Consider the following 16,575-nt stretch of genomic DNA (forward strand, 5'->3'; position numbering starts at 1 on the left):
TCCTTCCTTCCTTTCCCTCCCTCCCTCTCTCTCTTTCTTTCTTTCTTTCTTTCTTTCTTTCTTTCTTTCTTTCTTTCTTTCTTTCTTTCTTTCTTTTTTTCCGATAGGGGCATTCTACCTCTGAGCCACACCCCCAGCCCTATTTTTTTTCCTGTGAACACATGATCCTCCTGTCTAAGCCTCCCAAATGCTGGGGATTCCAAGTGTGTGCCACCACGCTTGGCCATATCTCATTTTACTTTGCCCTTTGACACCCAGGGTCGGGGGCATCTCTGGCCTTACTCCCATGGTCTCCAAGGCAGGGGATCAGCCTCCCAGGGTTGGATTGTTGTGCTTTATTTTAAGTTAGATATTAAGACTTAGCTTAAGCTCTTTACTACTATGAAATATAATCATTAGGAAAATTAATAATTTAGTGCGGTTTTTAGAAACTACACTGTAACAAGTTTGATTCTATAAGTTTTATTCCAGTCTTAAATTTATGTGTCCCCTTGAGATTTAAACCCAGGCACAGGGTGCAAAATAGTTTATGGCCACTAAAGAACAGTCAGTCTCCTGTGCCAGGGCTGCATACCTCAGATAAGGAATCCCCTGCCCCAGGCCCTGGTTATCTAAAAATTGTCTGTATACGTTAATCTAAAGTGAAGAAATGTTATAATATGCCTTTAATCAATGCTTAGGTTTGAGTCTGAATTAATAATATAGATGTGTTAAGATGGGACCAATGAACTAGCCTACCTTTAGAGATTGTACGTCAATAGAATTTAGCCCAGTCCTGAATAATGCTGACTCTGTCTTAAAGCCTGTCTTCCTCAACAGTTTAAAAGAACAGCACCGGATGGGAGTAAGGAAGCGCCAGTCCAGAGTTAGCTCCTTTGCCCTTGTGTCGAAACAAACATTCCATAGATAAGAGACCCTCTTCTGTGAGCCCCTGCAAACCCCTAAACATCTGTGCTGTGTCAGACAAGTTAAACATAGAAGTTATAAATTCCAAAATGTCTGGGATATTGTAGCTTAGTCTAAAATACGGCACCCAAGCCTGCTTCCCCTCGTCTCCTCTATTCAATTAACAAATAACAGCTCAGGCGAGAAGCCCCGGCTGTCCTTGGGAGAGATGAGACGATAGCAGCAGCCCACTCACCCCCCCCCCCCCCGCTATTTCAATCCTCAACATCTGGAAAACCATACCACGGATGCAGGACCCCATTCCCATGTCAGTTGTGTGCTTTATGGTTGCTTTTAGGTATACAAGTGGTGAATAACTAAGGGTGATAAAACAAAATGACCTTGTATCATTAAGCTTTATAATGTTGCTAACTGGAGACTGGGCCCATGCCGCTTCGGCTGAGCCAGAGGTGCCTGGGTCCAGGTTCGAACCTGTAATAAAGTGTGGCTTTGTGGACATAACTGGCTCTGGACAGTTTCTCACTGGCTAGTGTACAGCAGGATACCTCAGCAGAGCCTTGGCCCTCAGATACTCTGTAGACTTTGCCCCCGACAAACCAAGCAGCGCGTTGGGCCTTCAGCCCGAGAAGCAGTGCAGACAGTGCCCAGGACTCGGGGACGCTGCAGGTGCTCAGCGCGTGCCGAATGGACGGGCACCTTCTGTCGCCTCAGAAGCTCTTGGGTCTGGAGCTTTCTGCTTGTGACGCTGAAGAGTGCTTGACACTGCTTGTGGGGTTGCGGGCGTCTGTCATCGTGAGCAGCAAGCCAGCCCAGGTGGGGAGCACGGGGAGGAGGCAGGTAACTCCCAGCCCTGCCTGGGCCCTGCAGCTGGGTGAGGCAGAGCCTGGCTCTGGGCTCGGCAGGACCAGGAAGATACCGAGCTAGAGCTGGAGGCCGTGCTGGCTCCTTCTCCCTGGCCCCTCCGGCCCTCGGCCCCCCATGCGGTGTCCCAGGCTGTAGCCGCTGCTTTTCACTTCCTGTCTTCCACCGGATGGTAAAAATGGCTGCTGTCTCTGTGCCACAGTGGGCCAGCGGCCCAGACCTTTCCCTCCCTTGTATCGATCCATCCTCCTGCCAACCCTGGAGGCCAGGCAGAGCCAGAGCTGTTCTTTCCCTGGCCACGCTGCTGTCGCCGAGTGGAAGGCACCCGCGGCGCTGGGCACAGGCGGGACGCAGCCTCCCCGGTGCCTCTGGGCCCCGCTGGTGAGTCTCACCCTGGCTGCGGGCTGCTCCCACCCTTCCTGGGAAGACGCCTGACCTCGCGGGGCCCAGGCACTCAGCCCACACTCCTGCTTTCCTTACAATCTATGATCATTTGCATACTATTTGGAAAATGGGGAAAAGCAAAACAAAAAAAAAATCTGTAAACCGCGTACCCTCATCTCCTCTTAGTATTTTGACATGCTTTCTTGTGGTGTTTTTCTTCTGTGCACAGTGTCAGCTAAACTCTGCTTGAACAAATGTTTGCCAGGGCGAGTGCTGGAGGTGGAGAGCCAGCCCTGCGCTGAGGAAGCCCGAGCTGGGCCAGCGCCGGGCTCCGGCCGCTCCTCCACTGCTCGCTGCGGCCCGGCTGCACCACTTTACCGTCCCGCTTGGTTTCCTCCATGTGCAATGACCACAGTGCCTTTTGGCGGGAGGTCGTGCAGGCGAATGACGGGTGTGCTTGGAGCTGGAGGACGGTGCCGGCCCGGGAGAGGCGGGCAGGTCAGTGTGATGAGGATCAGGAAGCTCGCGGTCTGGCACGGGTGCTCGGAGCCCACTGGGCTGGGTGAGCAGAGGTGGTTGTTTTGTTCCTAGTTGTTGTTGTTGTTTTCCTCTGGGCTAGAACCCAGGGCCTCGTGCATGCGGAGCACACTGCACACTCCAGCCCTGAGGTGGGTTTTGAGCGAGCAGCAGCGCGGTGCAGGAGAGAGAATGTGGTGCCTGGGATGGTGTGGACAGACATCGTACGGCAGGCAGGAGAGCTGAGCTTGGACCTGAAGAGCAGCCAGAGCCTTTCCAGACAGAAAAGGAGACCGAGGCCCCGTTCCAGACTCTACGTGGGCAGGCGCGGCGGGGCTCGGCAGCATTGCTGTCTGGAGGGTGCATGGTTTGGCGTGGAGAAGCAAAGTCCACAGCTGGCGCTGGAGAGCACCGAGTTGGGGAGTCGTGTGGCCATTCTTGGAGTTCACAGAACCAGCAGGGTGGCTCCTTCGGCCTCCAGCCTTGTCAGGCACAGCCTGAGCTTTCTCGAGTGGTCATCCCAAAAGTGCAACTTCTGGGAACCACACGGTATCTGGGGTGAGTGTAGCATAGATTCGCCATCCTTCTAGAGCAGGGTGTGGGTGCCCATCCAGCATACTGGCTTTTACATCCTGGGGGTTTCTTTTCCTGGATGTTTTTTCCATGCCTTCTCTTGGGGTTCCTCTCTCCCTTGGCTACAGTTTCCTAGCTTCTCTCTTCTTAAAGCCCCAAGTATGGCAGGTCTAAGCATCCTTCCATCTCACTTAACCGTCAAGTGTGCGGGAGGTGAGCATTGTCCCCATTTTAAGGAAAGAAGCTGGGCGTGGTGGCACACACCTCTACTCCCAGGACTTGAGAGGTTGAGGTGGGAGGATCGAAGTTTGGAGGCCAGCCTCAGCAATTTAGTAAGACTCTGTTTCAATATAAAAAACAAAAAGGGCTGTGGGTATAGCTTGGAGATAGAGGGCCTCTGGGTTCAAGCTGGGCGTTGTAATCCTCTTTTGTGAGAGGCTGAGACAGGAGGATCACAGGTTCACAGGTTCCACCAGCCTGGGCAACTTAGTGAAACCTTGTTTCCAAATAAAATATAAAAATAGGGCTGAGGGTATAGCTTGGAGGTAAAATGTCCCTGAGTTCAATCTCCAATACCACACGCGCGCACACACACACACACACACACACACACACACACACACAGGCCTCTTGGGTTCAGACAATAAATAAATTAATTAATTAAAGAAGGAGAAAGCTAAACCAGGCGTGGTGGCGCACGCTTGGAATCCCAGCATTCGGGAGGCTGAGACGGGAGGATCGCCGGTTCACAGACAGCCTCAGCCACTTAGGCCCTCCGCAACTCAGTGAGACCCTGTTTCAAAATAAAGAATAAAAAATAGGGCTAGGGGTATAGCTCATAGATGGAATGCCCCTGGGTTCCATCCCAGACCTGAAAAAAAAAAAAAAAAAAGGAGAAAGCGGAGGCCTAGGGCCACTTGCACGATGCCTTTGTGACGCTTCAGAATGTTTTCAGAGCTTTGCAGGCCTGGTTCTCCGAGCCTTGGTTTCCTCATCTGTAAAAGGGGGCGGTCCAAGTAAAGATGGCTAATACTTATTGGACATTTACTATCTGCAGGGTGCTATTATTAGACACTGTTATTAAGGCCCATATGGTACAGAGAAGGACACTGAGAGGTTACTTGTCCAAGGTCACACGGCCGGTAAGAGATAGGGCCAGAGTTACTTTCTTCATGCGTGTGGTACTGGGGATGGAACCCAGGGGCACTCTACCTCTGAGCCACACCCCAGCCCTCTTTATTCTTTACTTGGAAACGTGGTCTTAACCCAGTTGCTGAGAGCCTCACTCAGTAGCTGAGGCTGGCTTTGTACCCGCGGGCCTCCTGTCTCAGCCTCCCAAGTACTAGGATTACAAGCGTGCGCCACCGCGCCCGGCCCGTCTCGACTTTAAGACCAGACTGCGCTTGGTTGGGCCCCATGCGCCGCGCCTGCAGTGCACCTGCCTGTACGGTTTTATAAGAATTAAATAAGGCAGTCGCATAAAGTGCTTGACTTCAGTGCTTACTCATAATAGGTGGTCAGTAAGTGTCCCTCGTAATTACAGTGGTGCCCGCTAACCTACAGGGGGTGCATTTAAAGGCCCGAGTGGATTCCTGACATTGCGGATGGTACAGAAACCATCTGCACAGCACTCTAGGGCGTCTCTTTGGCATTTTTTTTTTTTTTTTTTTGCGGGTCTGGGGGTGGAACCCAGGGGCATTTGACCTCTGAGCTACACCCCCTGCCCTATTTTTTACTCTTTATTTTGAAACCGGGTCTCACTGAGTTGCAGAGGGCCTCAATAAGTAGCTGAGGCTGTCCGCGAACCGCGATCCTCCCTCTGGATCTCAGCCTTCCGAATGCTGGGATGACAAGTGTGCGCCACCACACCTGGCTCTCTTTGGCATTTCCAAGCTGCCATTGCTTCTCAGCTGGCTAAGATCCAGCGTCGTGTGTTCAGGTTGACAGCACTACTATTCTTCACTGCTTCAGGGACTTTAGTAAGTAACACGGGTCACTTGAACACGAGCTCCGCGGTACCGTGACCGTCGAGCTGACGGCCGGGACAGCAGCGGGCGACTAATGGGTGGGTAGTGTATACAGTGTAGAAACGCTTGGAAAAGGAATGAATTCACACCCGAGGGCGCGGGCAGAGCAGGACTGCAGGAGATTTCATTACGCTCCTCACAATGTTGGGATTTGTAACTTAGGCATTACTTATTTCTGGAATTTTCCATGTCATGTTTTCAGACTACAGTCACTGAGGCTGTGAAAAGCCAAACCTCAGATATGGGGAGGGGCTGACTGTGCTCTGCCTGCCTCTCTCTCCCCTCGACACTGGGCCGCCTGTCTCATCTCCCTCTGCCCCGAGGCCTACCCTCTCCTCAGCCCTGGGGCCAGGACACAGCGGGGCTGTGAGCCGTGTCCGCGGAGATGGCCACTCTCCCTGGGCACCCACGTGACATCCTGGCAGGGAGGCAGAAGCTGGCCTCCAGCTGATGGTGGCAGGGACATGGCGGCAGTGCCTTGGAGAGGGCAGTGTGCTTCCTGGGAACCCAGGGTCCCCTAGCAGAAACGCAGAAACTACGGCTGGACTGCGGCTTAAGAGTACCCCGGCTGAGCGCAGGCTGGGCGTCTCCCCTCGGGGAGCCGAGCAGAGGCTGCTGCCCACTGCCCTTCCCCCAGGCCGGGATGGGCTCTGGTTCTATTTCTTATTCAGGAGGGAGGGGACGCGATTTGGCTTCTAGAATTGAAATGACCAATGGGAGCTCCTTGATGGCCAAGGATTGTGTCTAGTTTGTGAGCGAGCAGCCCCCCACTCACGGGCGCCTCACTGCCTGCGGCCTGGGCGCGCATCTCTGTGGTCAGCACGTCCCCACACTCCTGAAGAAACCTCGTCTGTGTCGGGGACACTGGGTCGGGCTGGTGGTGACGGCCACCTGCGGTGCGGCCCGAGCTCCCCTTAGGCAGCCTGACCTCCCACTCTGCGCCGTTCCTCCGTCTTTTCTTCCTCTTTGGGCCCCTGCAGGCCCCGAGCTGGGGCGCAGCACTGAGGGGCGCTGGGGTGCCCGTGCGGCCTGTACCGTGGTGGCCGTGGGAGACGGCCCAGCTGACTGGAGACCCTGTTTTCTTCCAGGCCGAGCAGAGGGCAGCAGCCCTCCCCGCCCCCGTGGGAGATGCAGTTCTTCGGCCGCCTGGTCAACACCCTCAGCAGCGTCACCAACCTGTTCTCTAACCCCTTCCGCGTCAAGGAGGTGGCTCTGGCCGACTACAGCTCCAGTGAACGAATTCGGGAGGAAGGGCAGCTGGTCCTGTTCCAGAACTCTCTCAGTCGCGCCTGGGACTGCGTCCTGGTGAACCCCAGGAACTCACAGAGCTGCTTCCGGTGGGTGACACCAGGCAGGACACGCATCCTTTCGGGAAGCAGCCTCTTTGGGTCTCCTCTTTGGGCCGTGGGATGGAGGGAGAGGGGAGACTCCTCTGTGGGGTGTGTATGGGGGTCTCCTTTCACACCTTCGGGTCTGGGAGGGAAGCCTGGCTGTTTCCTCCCTGGAGGACCCCTGCCGACCAAGGGAAGGAGGAGGCCTGGGAGGCTGAGAAGGCCGAGGCAGGTAAGGTCCACCAGGTGATCTGGGTCGTTACAGGTGCGGCCATCCTCAGAGGGGCCGCCCATGCTGGACTCCACAGAAGCAGGGCGAGGTAGGAGCCAGGACTAGGCTAGGGCCCTCGGCAGAGCTGGCAGGTGAAGCCAAGCCTCCAGATGCAGGGCCCGGCGGAGCTCTGCAGACCAGAGCACAGGAGCTGGTGGCCCCTTTCAGGCCCCGTGGGCCTGTGAGATGACAACACAGTGAGTGTCTTTGGAGAATGTGCGTTGTAACACCCCATGAGGGAGCAGGAGCTCCCCTGCAGAACTGGAGCCCAGGTGGGGACTGAGGAAGCGCCACTTCCTGGTGGGCAGGCGGAGCCTTGAGAGGTGCTCTGGGAGCTGAGGCGCTGGGCCCGCAGGGCTGCGTGGGCTAGGCAGTTGCAGCTGTGCAGTTGTGTGGGGAGGACGCGGGCACATCCTTGGGCCTCGGGTGAGGATGTGGCTGCAGGGATCGGAGTGGTTCTGACTGAGGTGTGGTGGCAAGAGCACGGCAGGCTGGGGCCAGAGAGCAGCTCAGGTCAATGGCCATCCCAGAAGCCAGCGTTAACACAGAGGCTGGGGTGAGCACCTTCCAGCTGGCGTGGTCAGGCGGCGGCCATGCAGGCTTGCCCTTGGGGCTGCAGGCTGCTGGGAACACACCCGTGGAGTGAATTCTTTGCTGATGACTTTTTTTTTTTTGGTACTGAGGAGGTACTGAGGATGAACCCAGGGGTCCTCTACCTCTGAGCTACACCCTCAGCCCTATTTTTTTATTTATTGATTGAATGAATGAATGATTGCTGAAGGCCAGCTTAGTCCAATCGGGGCACAAGTCCACTCGCGATCGAGCATCTCAGCAAAGATGGGGAAGGATGGAGTGAAATACTGCAGCCTCTTATCTGCAGTGATTCTTTCCCTTTTAGGGACTAAATTTCTTTAAGTCCCTAATGACGGCGCTCTTGGAAAGAACCTGATATGGACAAGAGCCTTTTGAGCTAATGACACTTTATTACAAGAACCCTGAAAAATTTATACCCTTCACCAGTAAAGTTAATAGTAAGAGAAAAGGAAGTGAATGCAATCACTGTGAAACAATAGTGAATAACATGTAAACAAAGGTAAAAAGGGCTGGTCTGGGCTTTTGGCTTTCAAGAGATTAACTCCGGATCTTCTCCCCGATCTTGCAGACAGGCAGTTTTAAAGGTCAATCTTCCAGAGGGAACGGGCACACCCAGGGCTTGGAGGCTTCTTGGGGAATCTTCTTTAACTTTCTTGGAACTTTCCATCTTTTGGGCTCAGTCCGTATGGCAAGCGTGGGGAGATGTGGTGATTCAGGTGGATGTGATAGAGTTTCTTCAGGTGTTGCCATCTTACCTTCTAAATCTGAAAGCTTAAGCAAACTCACAACTCAGTTTGGCAGACAAACACCAGAAATACCATGTAGGTTTTAGATTTAGTTGTCAGATATACTTCCTTAGCTGTAAAACACTTTTCCCCAAACGATAGGCTTATTAGAAACCTATTCATCTTATAAATAATCCATATTCCTGTCCCAGACCCTTTGCAATATCCTTTCCTGGGTCACGTGGCGCCCCTCCCATCTCGGGCAGGGCTCATACTGGGTGTAAAGGTCAAGAATCTTCCTAGCCTTCAGCTCCATTGTATTGGGCAGTATTAGTTGCTCATAAACTGGTTTGCTTTGATGTTACACCCAACGTTTGTCTTCCCGTATCTGGGCAGGATCACAAAGAGAGGTAAATGGAGGCATCGGGTCGCCTCCCCCTCTAGGTTAGTTAGTGGTTAGGTTGAGGGTCAGAGATTGAGAGGAAATCTGCGTTTGTAATTACTGACTGGAACGCTACCACTGCATCTAATCTCTAAGTTCTTTTACCATCTGAACAAAGCCAAGGACATTTAGAGGTTTGGACAAATTACTAGAAATTTTATTTTCCACGGACTCAGTTTCTCTCACAGTCCTGATCTTACACCACCGGAGCAATTCATGCGGAGAGTTAAAAGAATCATTATTAAAAGAATAATAGTTATGAAAGAATATCTAAAAGTGGAGAGTACTTTCGGCCAGCGACCACACCTTCTCTCGGGGCTGTTTCTCACTTTGAGATTCTGCCTATGGACTGCATGAATAATAATAATGCAGATGCCGAGAGGGCGTGGCTTTTGCTGGTATCTGCAAATGATGGCTGGCACTGGGGATGGAACCCAGGGCCATTTTACCTCTGAGTTGCGCCCCCCAGCCGTATTTTTTATTTTTTACTTTGAAACAGGGTCTCACTAAGTTGTAAAGGGCCTCACAAGTTGCTGAGGTAGGCTGTGAACCTGCAATTTTCCTGTCTCAGCCTCCCAAGTACTGGGATTACAAGTATGCACCACTATCCCCAGTTTCTATGTTATATTTTTATTTGGAAACAGAGTCTTGTTAAGTTGCTGAAAGCCTCGCTAAGTTGCTGAGGCTGGCTTCGAACCTGTTATCCTCCTGTTTTAGCTTCCCGAGTACTGGAATTACAGGTGTGTGCCATCTGCCCAGCTGCTGATGTTTTTCTAACTACACCCATACAATTCCTCCACTTTTTCTTTTCTGTTTTGGCCCTTGGGATTGAACTCAAGGCCTCGTGCATGTGAGGCAGGTGTTCTACCCCTGAGCTACGGCGCTCCCTCCATCCCGAATGCGTTCACTTACGCTAGCTACATTAGCACCTCCTCCACCGGCCTATCAAAGTAGGCGAGGGAGACAGTGTCCCATGTTATGGAGGAGAAACTGAGGCCAGGGGTGATAAGTGACTCATCCTGGGTTGCACAGAGTGCAGCGCGGATGTGGAGCCTGTGTCTTCTGGATTCTATTGCAGTTCTCTTCCTCTGCTGCTGGGTTGTTTCCATGTTTTTATTTTATTTATTTATTTTTTGTGGTACTGGGGATGGAACCCAGGGACAGTCTACCTCTGAGCGACACCCCCAGCCCTAATTTTTTATTCTTTATTTTGAAACAGGGTCTCACTGAGTTGCAAGGGGCCTCACTAACTCCTCCCACGATTCCTGACCCCCTCGCTTGGCTCTGGAGTCTTGTCCATCTCTTCCTCTCTAACCTGTTCCCATCCAAGCATTTCCACTCAGCAAACAGGGTGTAGCTCAGAGGAATACCCTTGGGTTCAATCCCAAGCACCGAAAAAATGTTTTAAAACGCCCAACATCATGGTGGCTGACGAGGAGACAAGGATAGAACTTTAGTTTTCTTCTACAAAGACCTCCGGGGCCCAGGCTCCTTCTGTCTTGTTGCTCTGCTCTGTGTGGCTTCCATTCTCTAGGTCTCCATCTGGTCCCATGTGGCTGCACCAGGTCCAGCCATCATATCCACTTCCCCAGCCAGCGGGAAGGCCGAAGGCCTTCAGAACTCTCTAGAGGGAGTGTTCTCAGAAGTTGTGCACATGTGTTCTGCCTAAATCTCATTGGCCAGGACTTGGTCACTGGGTCTCAGCTCCGGCCACAGTGCTCCTGACCTTTTGCCCAGCTCTTCTTGGCCTAGGGAACTTACCTTTCTTACCTTGCCTCACTTGGACTTGACCTTCCCCGAGCCCAGGCTCTGCAGTGTGTCACTGCAGCACCCCACCCCTGCACTGGGCAGCCTGCGCCCCTGCTGGCCACAGACCCCAGGAGCCGAGGGGCTGTGTCTCTCTTGTATACCATATACCACGGGACCGCAGCAGCTGGCAGGTTTGTGGAGGGAGTGACTGTGTTTTTGCATTCAATGTTGACTGTGTGCGGAGGCCACTGTGTGCCTGGGCCCCTCCCTTAGAGTGGTGACCGCTGCTGGCTGCAGGGCGAGAGAGGGAGGGCGGGAGCGGGAAGCCGCAAGTGGGGGGTGCGAGCCCGTGACTCCACCCTCCACTGGCCCCTCCACTCCCCCCTGGGGCTTCTTCCTTTATCTGGAGTCCCCCTGGTGTCCCGATTACTCCCCAGCTTCCACACATGAGAAAAAACACATGGCCCTTCTCGTTCTGTGACTGGCTAATCTCACTTAATGTCCGGGTCCATCCATTTTCCTGCAGATGATATGATTTTTTCCTTCTTTATTGCTGACTGAGTAGAATTCCATCGTGTGTATATCCCGTAATTTGGTAATCCATTTTATCCTTCGACAGACACCTAGGTGGTTCCACAGTTTGGCTATGATGAATTGTGTGGCTATGAACATGGCTATAGCCGGGCGTGGTGGCATGTCATTCCTGTACTTAGGAGGCTGAGACTGAAGGATCGCAGGTTCAAGGACAGACTCAGCAAGTAGTGAGATTCTTATCAACCTAATAAAATTGGGCGGGGGGGGGGGGGTGTAGCTCGAAGGTAGAATGCCTCTGGGTTCAATCCCCAGTGCCACGCACACAAAAACCAACAAAGAACATGGCTATGTATGCATTACTATAGTATTCTGATTTCAGCCCCTTTGGAAAAACACCCACGAGTGGTACAGATGGATTATATGGTGGATCCATTCTCAATTTTCTGTGGAATCTCCACACTGATCTCCACGGCCACTGCACTAACTGGCAATCCCACCAACAGTATAGAAGAGCTCCGATTCCCCCACCCCCTCACCAGCGTTTATTGTTGTTAGAATTCTTGACACCGCCATTCTATTTGGGGTTAGGTGGGATCTCGGTGTAGTTTTGACTTGAATTTCCCTGATTGCTAACGATGTTGAACACCTTTTCTTATATTTATTGGCCATGTATATATCTTCTTTCCTGAAGTATCTATTTAGTTCAATTTCCATTTCTTGATTTGGTTATTTGTCTTTTAAGTTCTTTGTGGGGTTTTTTTTTGGGGGGGGATTTTGGGGGAGGTACCAAGAAATTAAATCCAGGGGCATTCTACCTCTAAGCTACACCCTCAGCCCCGTTTTATTATTTATTTATTTATTTATTGTGGTACTGGGGATTGAACCCAGGGGCATTCTATCTCCGAGCTACAATCTCAGCCCTGTTTTTAAATTTTATTTTGAAACAGAGCCTCACTAAGTTGCAGAGGGCCTCACTGAGTAGCAGAGGCTGGCTGTGAACCTGCGATCCTCCTGCCTCAGCCTCCCAGTGCTGGATCACAGGTGAGCCCTGACGCCTGGCTCTTTCTTTCTCTAAGATCCTTCGGTGTGTTGTCCTCTCGCATCACCCCACATCACAGCGGAGAGTGGCAGGGCATGCGCGCGCGCACGGCGCCTGGCGAGCTGCCCCGCCTCCTCTGCGAGCTGCCCCGCCTCCTCTGCGAGCTGCCCCGCCTCCTCTGCGCGTTCATCAGTTTCTTCTTGCATTTTGTTTTCTTCCAGCAGTTATAATATGGCACATGTATCCGTTATTGCCACATAATAATATGCTGAACAGTGTGTCTCATTATTAACTGTTGCTGCGTAACAAATGACTCCAAAACTTAGTGTCTTAGAACTATACCCGGGTTAAGTAGCATAGCATCCCCCACCCCAGCCCTGTACTGGGGATGGAACCCAGGGGCATTGTATCTCCAAGCTACACCCCAGCCCTATTTTTTAGTCCTTTTATTTTTAAAACAGAGTCTCACTGAGTTGCTAAGGGCCTCACTAAGTAGCTGAGGCTGGCCACGAACCACGATCCTCCTGTCTCAGCCTCCTGAATGTTGGGATTACACTTGTGCACCACCATGCCTGGCTCCTTGCATAGCAATTTAATAAAAGAACTTGGACTCAACCCACCTCTTCAGAAACAAACAATTTTTTCCAATTACAAAATACATACTCATTATAGAACATTCAGAAACTCTAGAAATGGACATGAACATTTAAATTACGCACCATAATACTACGCAAATTTGACTTTTTTTGGCGGTACCAGGGATGGAACCCAGGAACATTCTACCTCTGTGCAACACCTCCGGCCCTATTTTTTTATTCTTTAAATCAAAGTCTTACTAAGCTGTAGGGGGCCTCACTAAGTATCAGAGGCTACCCGTAAACCCACAATCCTCCTGTCTCAGCCTTCCAAGTACTGGGATCACAAGTGTACATTACCACGCCTGGCCAAATTTTACATTTCTTCCATTTTTTTTTTACACAGTTGAGATCAAATTATATCATGTATAATTTTATTCTGCCTTTTTTGCTTATTACAAGATACATATTTCCTTGTTCTTTTAATCTTGTTTTAATGGCAGCATAATATTCCACTACATAGAAGTACCCTAATTAACATGGTAGTGTATTGCCGAATATTTGTGTTAGGCATAGCTTGTTCGATTGCTTATTTATTGGTTTTGGGGATTGAATTCAAAGGTATTCTACCTCTGAGCAATACCCCCAGCCCTCTTTTATTTTTTATTTTGAAACAGGATTTCATGGCGTTGTGGAGGGCCTCACTAAATTGCTGAGGCTGGTAGCGAACCTGTGGCCCTCCTGTCTCAGCCTCCCAAGTACTGGGATTAGAAGTCTTCACCACCGCCCCTGGTGCCTGTTTAATTCTTAACTGTGTACAAGGGGCCAGGGATTTGAGGCTGGGTCTCTCAGCTGAATTAGAGAATGCGACAGAGCTTTTGGTTAAATAAAATATAAAAGCACTGCATGGTAAGCCAGGGGTGATGGTGCAGGCCTATAATTCCAGTCGTTGGGAGGCTAAGACAGGAGGATCACGGGTTTGAGACCAGCCTCAGCAACTCAGTGAGATCTCAGCGACCTAGCAAGACTGTTTCAAAATTTAAAAAAAAAAAAAATGACTTGGGTATAGCTTGAAGGTAGAATGCTTCTGTGTTCACTACCCAGTAAAACACACGCGTGTGCACACACACACACACACACACACACACACACACACAGACACACACACCTCTACGTGATAGAGAGCGACAAGGAGAGGTGGGGGTGGGTGGGAAGGGGAGAGGAGGGACAGAAAGGGAAAGGAGGACCCGGGCACCGAGCAGGGCCGCTGAGCTCCTCTGGGGTGTGGGCCAGCTGGCCCCGGTCAGGCAGGCGCCTGTGTGGGGCCCGAGGCTCCTGGCCCAGCAGGGCATGTGTCCCTGTCCCTGCAGGCTCTTCCAGCTGGACTCGGAGGCCGATGCCCTGGTGAACTTCCAGCAGTTCTCCTCCCAGCTGCCGCCCTTCTACGAGAGCACCCAGCAGGTCCTGCACGTCGAGGTCCTGCAGCACCTGAGCGACCTCATCCGCAGCCACCCCAGCTGGTCGGTGGCGCACCTGGCGGTGGAGCTGGGCATCCGCGAGTGTTTCCACCACAGCCGCATCATCAGGTGAGCGGGGCCGGGGCCGGGAAGCGGGGTTTCTCGGCTCTGCCTCGGTTCCACGGTGTGAGCTCAAAAGGAACAGTATTGCCAGGTGTAGGGGTGCATGCCTGTAGTCCCAGTACGTGGGAGCTGAGGCAGGAGGATCACAGGTTTGGGGCCAACGTTAGCAACTTAGGATGACCCTGTTTCAAAATAGAAAATCAAAAGGACTGGGGGTATAACTCAGGGGTAGGATGCCTCTTAGTTCAACCCTTAGTACCGAGAGAGAGAGAACATAACTCTAAGTCAGGAGGAACGTAGCATTTCTTTCTTTCTGTCTTTTTTTGTTTTTTGGTGGTACTGGGGTTCCTGGAAGCCCTTCTACCTCCGGGATACACTCCCACGGGCTACACTCCCAGACCTATTTTTAAACTTTTTTTATGTGGAAACAGGGTCTCTTAGGCCAGCGAGGCTGGCTCTGAAGCAGCGTGATCCTCCTGTCTCCGCCTCCCAAGCATGGGGATTACAAGCGTGCGCCACCACGCCTGGCAGAGTGTAGCATTTCTGAGTGCTTCCTAGGAGCCCAGCCCATGGGAGCTGGCTCACACGACCTCCAGCCCCCATGGAGTGTCACCATCCAAGGAAAGGCTGTGGGGCCTGCGCCAGGTCACTTAGCTGGAGGGGCCGAAGAGGGGCCCCTCTGGAAGCTGGGCCTTTTGTGTATGTCCATTGACCAACAGCTGTGTCGGGGCGGTGAGGCCCTTGGAGAGGGCGCTGGCCGGCCAGTGCCTGGAGTAGCCACTCCTTCTCTGCTTCTCCACCCAGATGTTCAGCCCCCGGGCCATAGCTCCAAACCTCAGTGTGCTTTACAGTTTACGGGAAGGTTGCTGGACGCCATGCTGCCCATCTCCCCCAGGGCAGGCACAGCACGGTGTGTAGATAGGGGTACTGAAGCCCAGGGGGTTTGGTGCCTTGTCTGACGTCAGCGAGGTTCTGTGTTCTACAACCCTTTTCTTTTCTTTTCTTTTCTTTTTCGTGTCTGGGCGTGGAACCCAGGGGCATTCGACCTCCAAGCTACACCTCCTGCCCTATTTTTGATTCTTTTTTTTGAAACCGGGTCTCACTGAGTTGCAAAGGGCCTCACTGAGTAGCTGAGGCTGTCTGCAAACTGCAATCTTCCAGCCTCAGCCTCCTGAATGCTGGGATTACAAGCATATGCCACCACGCCCAGCTCCCTGGGGCACATCTCTCACCAAGGTGTGCAAAGTAATAAAGCCTGGTACAAATTGTCCCAGACACAAATGAGTTGTGATCAGCCCCAAGTGTGCACCGTCCGGCTCGAAGGCGGCACGAGCGCTCTGGAGGGTGACCTTACCAGGACCCCGATGTCCCAGCCTGCATCCCTGCCTCTGCACGTGAGCTTCACGGCACCCTAGCCTGTGCGCCCTGCCTGACCACCTCCCCGGCCCCTGCAGCTGCGCCAACAGCACAGAGAATGAGGAGGGCTGCACCCCGCTGCACCTGGCCTGCCGCAAAGGCGACGGTGAGATCCTGGTGGAACTGGTGCAGCACTGCCACGCGCAGATGGACGTCACGGACAACAAGGGCGAGACCGCCTTCCACTACGCCGTGCAGGGAGACAACTCCCAGGTGCTGCAGGTGAGCAGGCGGGCAGGGTGGGCACTCACCGCACCCCTGCACCTGAAGTTCTCTTTAGTAAGGCCCCTGGGCGCGTGTGTCACTCTGTGTGTGTGTGTGTGTGTGTGTGTGTGTGTGTGTGTGTGTGCGCCTGAGCCCTGAGCTCCTCTGTGATGTGTGCACAGGTGCACACCCTCCCTCCACTCTGCCCTCCTGGCCCTGGTCAGGAGACACAGCCCTGGCCTCTGCAGTGACAGCCGGGGGACTCCACGCCAGCGCACTGCACTTCGTGTGTGGCCGGCTCCAGCCACGCAGTGTAGTCTGGCTTTTCCTGAGCACCTGTCGTGCGCCTAGCTGGTGCTCAGTTTAGCCCTGTCTGGGGGCTCACCGTCCAGCTGGACTGCCTTTACAGGAACTCAAAACAAAGCAAACCAAACTATTCATTCTGGCTCCTGTTAATTTTTGGATTACTTGGACAGAAGATTAAAAAAATCATGGGCAAGTAGATGGAGTAATGTTATTAAAAAGCTACTTTGTGTATTGGATTGTTTTTTTCTTGGGGGGGGTACTGGGGATGAAACCCAGGGGTATTCTACCTCTGAGCTACACCCCAGTCCCATTTTAATTTTATCTTGAATAAAAAACATAACCAGAGCCAGGCGTGGTGGCGCATGCTTGTATTCCCAGAGCTTGGGAGGCTGAGACAGGAGAATCGCACAGGTTCAAAGCCAGCCTCAGCAACTTAGTGAGACCTTGTTTCCAAATAAAGTATAAAATAGGTCTGGGAAGCCGGGCGTGGTGGCACACGCTTGTAATCCCAGCATTTGGGAGGCTGAGACCAGAGGATCCTG

The 16,575-nt window shown here is 52.5% G+C and overlaps 1 protein-coding gene across 3 annotated transcripts in view; it reads left to right on the forward strand.

Moving 5' to 3' along the window:
- Nucleotides 1–6,322: 6,322 nt before the first annotated feature.
- Nucleotides 6,323–16,575, forward strand: part of PLA2G6 (phospholipase A2 group VI) — a gene marked incomplete at both ends in the record, with an annotated part of 33,596 nt that continues 23,343 nt past the window's right edge. For 2 of the 3 annotated variants that reach the window (XM_080705129.1, XM_080705130.1), the window contains 3 exons: nucleotides 6,396–6,604; nucleotides 13,898–14,113; nucleotides 15,562–15,745. In XM_080705129.1, the coding sequence (XP_080561255.1) occupies nucleotides 6,396–6,604; nucleotides 13,898–14,113; nucleotides 15,562–15,745 (609 nt within the window). Of the gene's footprint in view, nucleotides 6,605–13,897; nucleotides 14,114–15,561; nucleotides 15,746–16,575 lie in introns of all 3 variants that reach the window. The other variant, XM_080705131.1, reaches the window with a different exon arrangement.

Source organism: Muscardinus avellanarius (genome assembly GCF_963383645.1).
Source record: "Muscardinus avellanarius genome assembly, chromosome: 11".
NCBI lineage: Eukaryota > Metazoa > Chordata > Mammalia > Rodentia > Gliridae > Muscardinus > Muscardinus avellanarius.